The sequence below is a fragment of the Cyrtonyx montezumae genome, unplaced genomic scaffold (assembly GCF_038088225.1).
Source record: "Cyrtonyx montezumae isolate F1298 unplaced genomic scaffold, pur_monq_1.0 scaffold_3, whole genome shotgun sequence".
NCBI lineage: Eukaryota > Metazoa > Chordata > Aves > Galliformes > Odontophoridae > Cyrtonyx > Cyrtonyx montezumae.
The window spans coordinates 53,396,586-53,405,810 of NW_027072034.1; the positions used below are offsets into that span (position 1 = coordinate 53,396,586).

Sequence of the window (9,225 nt, forward strand, 5' to 3'; positions counted from 1 at the left end):
ACTGAAACTTCCTCCCACTGAGCTGCTTTCTCACGTTGCCATCTCATTTTGTCCCCACGGGTGATCAGAACATGAAGCTCGAGTTGCGGGGGCTGGCAGAAGAGCTCAGTGTTCCCACAGGCTTCTCCCTGAGGTGCCTGCAGAGCGAAGCTCCTCAGCCAGCAGGCTGCCCACAGCTGGGTATTTCCCAGAAAAGGTGACCTCTGTGCCCTGTGATAGCCTCCCCACTGCGCCTGTGCTGAGACATCTTCTCAGTGCTGTGGTTGTGAGGGGAGCACAGGCAGACTCATGCGGGTGGGTAGCACAGAGCTGAGCCCTGCTGGAGGCATCTTCAGCAGCACTGCTGTTGGGGTTGGGGCTGCTGACATTGCAAGAGGCACATCCTGCCTTCCTCACCCCCAAATGTGGCTGTGGAGCAAAGCTTTCCTGCTGCATCGAGCATAAATTCATCAGGCGTTCCATTTCCTAAGGAGGGGAAAAAGAAAGCAGAATAATTCACTTAGAAATAAAGCGTAGAGCCATTTTCCCTCTGACACGGTGAGAGCAATTACCTGAGGCGTGGAGGGCTGAGATAACTCACTCATTCAGCTCCCTCTCTCCACAGAGACCATCATCATTCTGTCAGAAAAGACTTTAAAAAGCAATGCACGTCCTGAATGCAGAGTCCCCACGTACCGGACCTGTCCTTGTGATTTCCTCACAGCAGCTGCAGCATCATGAGCAAAACGGTCTCTTAGACAGCACAGTGCTCATTATTTTGAGGGCCATACCCACCACACAAGCTCTCTGTGTTTGCAGTCCCTCTTCCCAGTGCTACTGTCATCTCGTCCCTCAGGAGCAAAGCTTATTGGCATCCTATTTGGAAAGCTCAATTAACAGCAGCCATAAGCCTGTGGTTGCCCCAAATATAATCATGTTTAGGCTGCGCCCTCCGCTCCCGCCTCCTCAGCTATTATCTAATGGGCAGCGGAGTAATGGCTTTCAGTAATGCTGCTTGAATGGCAGCAGTTCAGTTCTGGGCTTATTTTTTTTTTTTTATGGTGGGTTGGCAGACAGAGAAAGTGCTGGTTTGGATTGCCTGCAATCCCTGTTTTGCTTTTGGAGCTTTAGGGGATGGACATGTTCTTCCATCTCCACTAATCCTCCTCTGATATTGAGGATTTTCCTGCCATTAAATGATAGCTTGTGAGGAAAAAAAATGCCAACTTCCCAGAGGCAGAATGCAGCTAATGGCATCCCTGTGAGCGGGAGGGAGAGCACAGCCACTGCCTGGCCAGGTAAGCCATGTCTCTAGCTGCTTTCTGTTGGGAATCATAGATTTAGCTGCTTGGTGTGATGCTAGCACCTGTAGCCCAGGGAAGTGACTGCTCCCTAACCATTGGTGATCTCTTTCCACCTCAGTCAGGAGCACACTGTCGGCACAGCTGGAGGGAAGGAAAACCCGCAGGGTTGGCTGAGAAGGCGGATGGTGGAAGGAAGGAGCCTGGCAGGGACGTGTGGAGTGCTGGGGACCATCAGAAACTGCATGCAGGAGGATCCTCTTCCTCGATCTTCTTTGTAAATATAGACCTGCCAATGGGAAAATGATTCAGGCAAACTAGAGGGTGAAACTTGTCTCTGCTCTTCCTGTGTGCTTTTAGATCCCCCAAGTTTGCTTGCCAGACCTGAAATGCCACTAGTGAATAATCAAGGTAATGTTTGTCATCATTTTAAATGGTGAGTAGCATTCTTATTCTGCATTACCCAGTAGTGGGTTGAATGGATTGTTCGGTTAGATACGTAATTATTGCAAGTATTGCCTCTTCACCCTTCTGAAATCTCTGCAAACACTTCTTTGGTCTCTCCTTCTTTCAAATTATAATGTTATTTAAAAGAGCAAAAGAGATCATCCCTGGGTGGAATTTCCCTATTCCTTAATCTCACTAATATTCGTTACCTTAATGCTGAATTCCATCCTTTCTTTTTAAACACACATCTCATCTGCACTCTGTGTCAATGAGTTGGAGGCATCATCAGCTGCTGCCTTGTCTGTTAGTGTTAAAAGTGAAGAGCATTCATTTTAGGAAGGGGGAAGGACTAAGGAAGGCAAGCTGGGATGTTTCATGCTGTGTTGTTCAGAGGAGATCTGACTATCAGGGGAAACTGCTCTCCTGTGTTTGTAGGGTTCAGAGGGGAGACTTGGGAACAGTTCCTTTGCATGAGGAAAGGGAGAATGCCACAAAGGTACTGAGGGGCTTCTCTGAAGTCCTGTTGCCTGGGGGAAGTTTTCCAGTTGGCTGCTCCTCAGGCATTTGCTTTCTGTGTACTGCGTAGTGCAGAATTACACTTGTAGATCTTAGATGTGTGCTGTGAAATGCCACTAGCCGAAGACCTAGAATTGGCTCTAAAAAACATTGTGCCTAAGGAGAACAGGCTGGAAAATGGCTTGGGTGCAGACATCTTTATTGAGAGCTTAAAGGGCAGGGAGAGGAAGGAGGGGATTTTGCTCATTTCTACACAGCACACAGTGCACGCAGCTGCTGGGTGAGGTGTGCTCCAAAGGCCAGAGATGGAACCAAGGTTGGAGTAGATGTAGCTGATGCTGAGCTTGCTTGGAACAGCCTCACATATGGAGCAACCTATGCATGTATGTCCCTCTGGATGTCATCCTGAGCCCCTGTGAGGTTCTTGTTCCAGCAGCAGTATTTCCATCAGCTGTTTCCAGATAGTCACCTGCAGCCAGACATTTGGGAACAGGCAAATCCTTAATCTGTCTGAACCTCAGTTTATGTAACAGCATAAAAAAATTGTGTATGTCCCTATTTGCACACAGTGTGGAATGGTGAAGAGGGGAGCAAAAGACACAGCCCCTGTGCAAAGACAGAGCCATCTGAGGTCAGCATCTTGTCTCCCTTCCTGTTCTTAGGATCCTCATCCACTGGCAACCCAGTGCCCTGCTGAAGAGTCAGTAGAAGGATTCAGGATAAAGGAGAAAAGAATACAGAGAAATGATGTCAACCTGCATAAAATCCTTCCCACCTCTCAAAGTCCTTCACTGTTTGTTCTTGAATGTCCCTGTTTTGCTAGTTCTTCAGTCAGCATAGCATGGCCAGGCTTGGTGAGACCTGATTCCAACAGAGGCTAGAGCTGAAGTCCTTCTGGGATGCACCCTCCACTTACCTCTGTCTGCTTTCCAACCCAGTGACCAGGGGACAATTTGGGCTGACCTGGGTTAGGAAGGCTGGTTGGTGTCAATGGGCACCTACTTAAAAATACTTCAGGCACTGCAAACTACCAGATATCATAACATGTGTGTTGCTTTCCAAAAGGATGGAGGAAGGGCAGAGCAATTGTTGCTCGCGTTGCCATGTGCTCTGTGCAGTAGAGGCTTAGATACTGTGAAAATCACAAATGGATGAGGTGATCCTTCCTTGCACATCACCTCACAAGTCTGTTTTAATAAGGAACACAGTTTAATAAGGAGCAAAACTTACTGAGGAATACAACTTTGGTGGGCCATCACTGTATTGCATGGCAGCAGGGAGAGGTGGTCCAGCTGCTGGGATCCTCCCTCAGACATTGAGAGAGAATGGGGAGAAGCCCCTTCCTTGCCCTCTCTGCTCCTGCTGACCATACTGTTTCTGATACAAGCCAGGATGCTGTTGGCCTTATTGGCTCATGTTCAGCTGAGAGTTGACCAATACCCCCAGGTCTGTTTCCTCCACAGAGTCTTGCAGTCACTCTGCCCCAAGCCTGTGGCACTGCCTGGGGTTGTTGTGGCCAAAGTGCAGGACCTGGTGCTTGGCCTTGTTGAACTTCATTCCACTGGCCTCAGCCCAGCAATCCAACCTGTCCAGATCAATAGCATACACTCTCTGCCCTTCTCTCTTCCCCACCCAGAAGTACCGCAGCCCCACAGTTGCTGTCCTCTGCTGATCTCTGCAGATCCCTGTGGCCAAGCTCTGTCCCCATCAGCTTGCAAAGGCTGATCATGGGAATGCTGAGAAATCAGTGAGGTTAGAGGAGACTCACTGGGTCCATCTGTTCCGACCCCCACTTCAGGAGGGACATCCAGATCAGGGTGGCGAGGGCCACATCCATGTGGCTTCTGAAGATTTCCAAGGAGGTGACTCCACAGCCTCTCTGGGCAACCTTCTTCAATCAGGCTGGTCGATTTCCCCCCTTAGGAAGAGAAATTCTGCAGAGAGGATGCAGTAGGAAACTAACACTTTCCCAGAGGGTTTATAAACACCAGATTTCTAGGAATTGTTCACAAGGGCTTCTTAGCACGGGCGTACAAATACTGTGTGACAATTTGCCTAGGGAGGCAGAGGCAGCTTAATCCTTCTTCTTGCATCATGACTAATCTGTTTGCTAACGTCTCCTGTTTTTCTCTTCTCACACCTCCATGGGGTCGGCACATTCTGTGCTATCAGTGATCCTTTGGGTGCCGCATGTCCATGCGGTGTGGGCCTGCGTGCGGTCCTGCCCTGCCAACTGTGTGTGCACCCAGGAGCGGAGCTGCTCCGTCCTCTGTGACCGTGCAGGCCTGGGGCAGATCCCCAGTGAATTCCCCTGTGAAGCGTCCTCTATTAACCTGGACAAAAACAGCATCAAGTTCCTGTCCGAGAGGGCCTTCGGGACTCTGCCTTCCCTCAAATCCCTGTCCCTCAACCACAACAATATTTCCTTCATCACTCCGGGGGCTTTCAAAGGGCTGCCCAGCCTGACAGAGCTGAAGATGGCCCACAATGAGTACATCCGCTACCTGCACACACGGACATTCACCGCTCTCAGGCGGCTGGTCAAGCTGGACCTGGCAGACTGCAACCTGTTCAACATCCCTGACAGGATCTTCATTGAGCTGCCCTCTCTGCAGGAGCTCTTCTGCTTCCAGAACAACTTCCGAAGGATCCCAGGTGCCATTAGGGGCATGGAGAATCTGACCCATGTCTACCTGGAGAGAAACAGGATTGAAGCGGTGGCCTACAACTCCTTGCAGGGGCTGACCAAGCTGAAGTACCTGAATCTGCAGGACAACAGGATAAACGTCATTCATGAGCGAGCTTTTCAGGGCTGCCGAAAGATGGAGTACCTGTACCTGAATGACAATTTGATTAGCGAGCTTCCCGAAAACTCTTTCGATGGCTTGAGTTGCCTGAAAATGCTCAACCTGGGGGGGAATTTCCTCAGGAATGTTTCCAACACGTGGTTCAGAGACCTGGTGGAGCTGGAGGTCCTCTACCTGGACCGCAACAGGATCAACTACATAGAGGAGGGGGCTTTTGAGAACCTCACCAGCCTGGTCTCCTTGCACTTGAACAGCAATAATCTGACGACCCTTCCCTTCTCTGTCTTCCAGCCTGTGTACTTCCTGGGGCGGCTGTACCTCTTCCGCAACCCCTGGGAGTGCGACTGCCGCATTGAATGGCTGAAGGAGTGGATGGAGAACTACAGACTCGTCAGGGACATCCCCTGTGCCTCCCCATCCTCGGTAGCTGGGATTGACCTGATGGACGTGCTCTACGATAGATCACCAGAAGGTTACTGTCTTGATCCCGTGGAGCTAAATGCCACATCTGACAGCCCAACCCCAAGCAGCGAGACTTTCTCTACCACAGAGAGCAAGTTCAACAGCCTTATTTCTAAACTCTTGCTTCAGATGGGCCTTCCTGAAGAGGTGGCGAACACCACTGAAGTCTTCAGTAATGCTACACAACTGGATGGACTCGCTGATGGGGTTACTTCTGGCACAGGGGAAAACAGCAGCAAAGACCTCTCCTTCTCTTTCCACCTCCCAGCACTTCTTACAGTGGTTGTTTTCCAGAGCAAGTAGTGCAAAGGGTGCCTGAAGCATGTGCCCTGCTGGAGCATGTAGTCTCTGTCCCTGCCTTGCCCTGAGCACTGCCCAGGGTTCCTATGAAATGTTGCTGGCCCATTTAAACAGGAGAAAGGTACCTGGGGAAGGTCTGGAGTGAGCACGGTGTTTTGGGTGTGATGTCAGATAGAGATTCTGTTCTTCCCCCTGCTACCCTGACACATCTGCAAGAAAGCCAGAGACAACCACTTTTGTCAAAACAGTCTTCTCCAAGGAAGAGCTTTTCAACACAACAGTTCACTCCTCGATGTCCGTTTCAAATGTGTTTTTACCTTTTGATGAATATATTGTTTCAATAAATATGCTGTTCTTATTTATAGGTCATTTCATGGCCTCATAGGAGGAGCAGAATATGGCAATGACTAATGTAGACAGGCTGTACTAAATGTTTTATATTTCTATCAATCATCAATATGTGTCAAACAAAACTTGTCATACATAACTTATCATATTGTGGTTTACATGTTCATATAAAATGATACGACATGTATAATCCCTTATTACTACTAAAATGTCACAAAATTAGAATAAAAAAAGGGAATGCATTTAAACCACCCTTTCTAACATTTCCCTAAACCTTTGTTTTCCCCACCCTTGCCTTTTCATGACCAATTCAGTGCAAATATGAACTCCTAGAGATCAAAGACTCACAGAATGGTTTGAGCTGGAGGGGACCTCAGAGCCCACTCACCCCAACCCCCGCTGTGGGCAGGGCTGCCCCCCACCAGCTCAGGCTGCCCAGGGCCCCATCCAACCTGGCCTTGAGATATTGAAGACATCCAAGGTCTGGCAGCCCTAGGTGCAGCCATTTCTGACACACAACTGGTTTTGTGAGCAAGAAGGGTCAGTGCTGTTGTTTGTTGGGACAGGGACATTGTCGGGACATGTAGATGTCATGGAACCCAAGATCTATGGGTAAGAGCCTGGTGTGAGGTGGCACAGCCATTAGCTCCCCAGCCCCTGCCACTTCCCCATATCATACTCCAGTGGCCACCCAAAAACAGAAGCAAAGGACAGTACAACTGGAAATAGACTTTGGCCTTTGAACAGATGAAAATTGTTGGGTGACATAGAGGTTTCATGCATGAAACTTTTTTCCAAAAGGGCTCAGTGCTTTGGATTATAGCATCATAGAATATCCAGAGCTGGAGGGGACCTGTAAGGATCACCGAGTCCATAAGGAGCATCAGCAAAGACACCTTGGGACAGGTCTTTGCCACTAGCAAGCCCAGATCAGCTGTGACCAGGAGCTGATCTCTTGGCCTCAAACAGTGCCAGCAGCTGAGCACATCGGGGGAATAACCCACAAAGAGTCCCACAGATCTTGCAGAAAACTGCTGTGAAAGATGACACAAACACACAAAATAAATGTGCACTCCTAATCTGCCACAGCAGCTGCTTCCTGAAACGGAAGCTCCATTGGAGTGTGCCCATATATTTTGTCTGCAAAAAGGCTTCAGGACATGCTCCTTGGAGCTGCCTGGTTTGGTGTTCAGAGCTCTGTCCAAAAAGATTTGCTGCTTTGTAATTAGCACCAGGAATTTCTAAGAGCAGTCAGCACCAGGCAATCCATGTCTGGATGACCCCTCAGCTATCTGTAGTTAGACCACAGCTTTTTCCCCCGGTGAGGAAAGATGGCAGATGGTTTGATAAATGCCTGTTTGACCTGTTCCATGAACTAAATGCAATGAGTTTGGATTTCCAGGCTATTTATGAATCCTTTAATCTTCTTAAATGCTAAATTCATCTGTGTATTATGAAAGGCTGTTTTTCAAACCCAGTCCAGCCAAATGCTGTAGAGACGCATTATGTTAAGGATGCCTCTACGGGAGCAGTGATTCATCCTGTCAGGAAAGGTTTATCAATAGGTCCAACACAAATGGTGGCACACTGGGCACATGTATGGGAACTGCTGAATCACAGCCTGAACCATTGATTGGCCACCTGAGGTGAGCACCGAGTCAGCCATGGGCACACAGGTGAAGGTGATATACCTGTGTGAGTGGAAGGGGTGGAGCCTGGTTCCACCTCTCCCAAACCCCATTTAAGGGCTGACCACCACCAAGGAAGGATCTCTTCTTGGAGATCCCTCCCACATGGAGTCCCCTGCGAGCTTTGTCATCCTAAAGGTGAGCCATCTTCTCTTTTGTATTATTTGTATACTGTTTATATAGAACTACTTAAAATATACCATCCCCTATACTATCTCTTTGCGGAGTACCATCCTTGGGAGTTATTTACCCCACAGCACAAAAGGTCATGTTTCACTTCCTATAGAATGGATGTTTGATGAGTGAATTGCTTTATGACCCATGCTTTCATTTTCTGTGCTGAAATGCATTAGAGCTGAGGGTTGTCTTACTGTGTAATTGAAAGAGTATGGCTTTCAAGTTAATTATTGCTTCAAATACACTTTATCTGCAAGAATGGCAGATAGATTAGAGCTGAATGTGAAACACCTGAAAATGGTAGAGATTCCTCTGTGAAGTAAAAGACAAGGACAGAGTCTACGATACATTGCAGCATGAACACAGAATTATAGGATCATAGAGTCATATAATCACCAAGGTTGTAAAGGACCTCCGAGATCATCTAGTCCAACCTCCCACCAATCACCAACATCCCCCACTAATCATGTCCCTTAGTATTACATCTACATGTTTCTTGAACACCTTCAGTGACAGTGACTCAATCACCTCTGTTCAAATGTTGTTCAAATGTCTCACCACTTTCAGAGAAGAAATTGTTCCTAATATCCAACCTGAATCTCCCCTGGTGTAACTCGATGCCATTCCTTCTCATCTTATTTCTGGTACATGGGAGGTCTCCCCTGAACCTTCTCTTTTCCAGACTAAACAATCCCAGTTCCCTCAGCCACTCCCCATAAGACCTGTGCTCCAGATGACTCACCACCTTTGTTGCCCTTCTCTGCACACACTCCCATGGCCTCAATGCCTTTCTCATTGTGAGGGGCCCAAAACTGAACATAGCAAACAACGTGTGGCCTCACCAGAGCTGAATATAGGGAGTGATCACCTCTCTGCTCCTGCTGGCCATACTATTTCTGATATAAGCCAGGACTGTTGTGATGATAAATTCAAGAGGAGGCAAATCAACTGAGATAGAGCGGCTTACTCTAGAAAATACTGCTGTTCATCCATTGCAGTATATGAAGCCTTGTGAGAAACTAGCTTTCCATGGTCACTGCTGCCCAAGTGAGAACTTCATAGGATGGGGCTCGTTTGGGTAAGAAAAAAAAACCTTCTAGTTACATTAACACAGCTTTCTAAATGCCCACTTTTTCAGAGTCACGATATTACTTTATTGCACTAACACTAATAATACAAATCCCTCCTCTCTCCTTGCCT

General features: G+C 48.1%; 1 protein-coding gene across 1 annotated transcript; it reads left to right on the forward strand.

Annotated features, from left to right (window-relative positions):
* Nucleotides 1-3,680: 3,680 nt before the first annotated feature.
* On the forward strand, nt 3,681-6,369 carry NYX (nyctalopin). The gene has a single exon (XM_065741587.1). It carries the CDS (start codon nt 4,388-4,390, stop codon nt 5,813-5,815), a length of 1,428 nt encoding a protein of 475 aa, XP_065597659.1. The 5' UTR covers nt 3,681-4,387; the 3' UTR covers nt 5,816-6,369.
* Nucleotides 6,370-9,225: the final 2,856 nt, after the last annotated feature.

Coding starts and splice junctions, on each gene's coding strand:
- NYX (XM_065741587.1), top strand. CDS start 4,388: ATGGGGTCGGCACATTCTGTGCTATCAGTGATCCTTTGGGTGCCGCAT.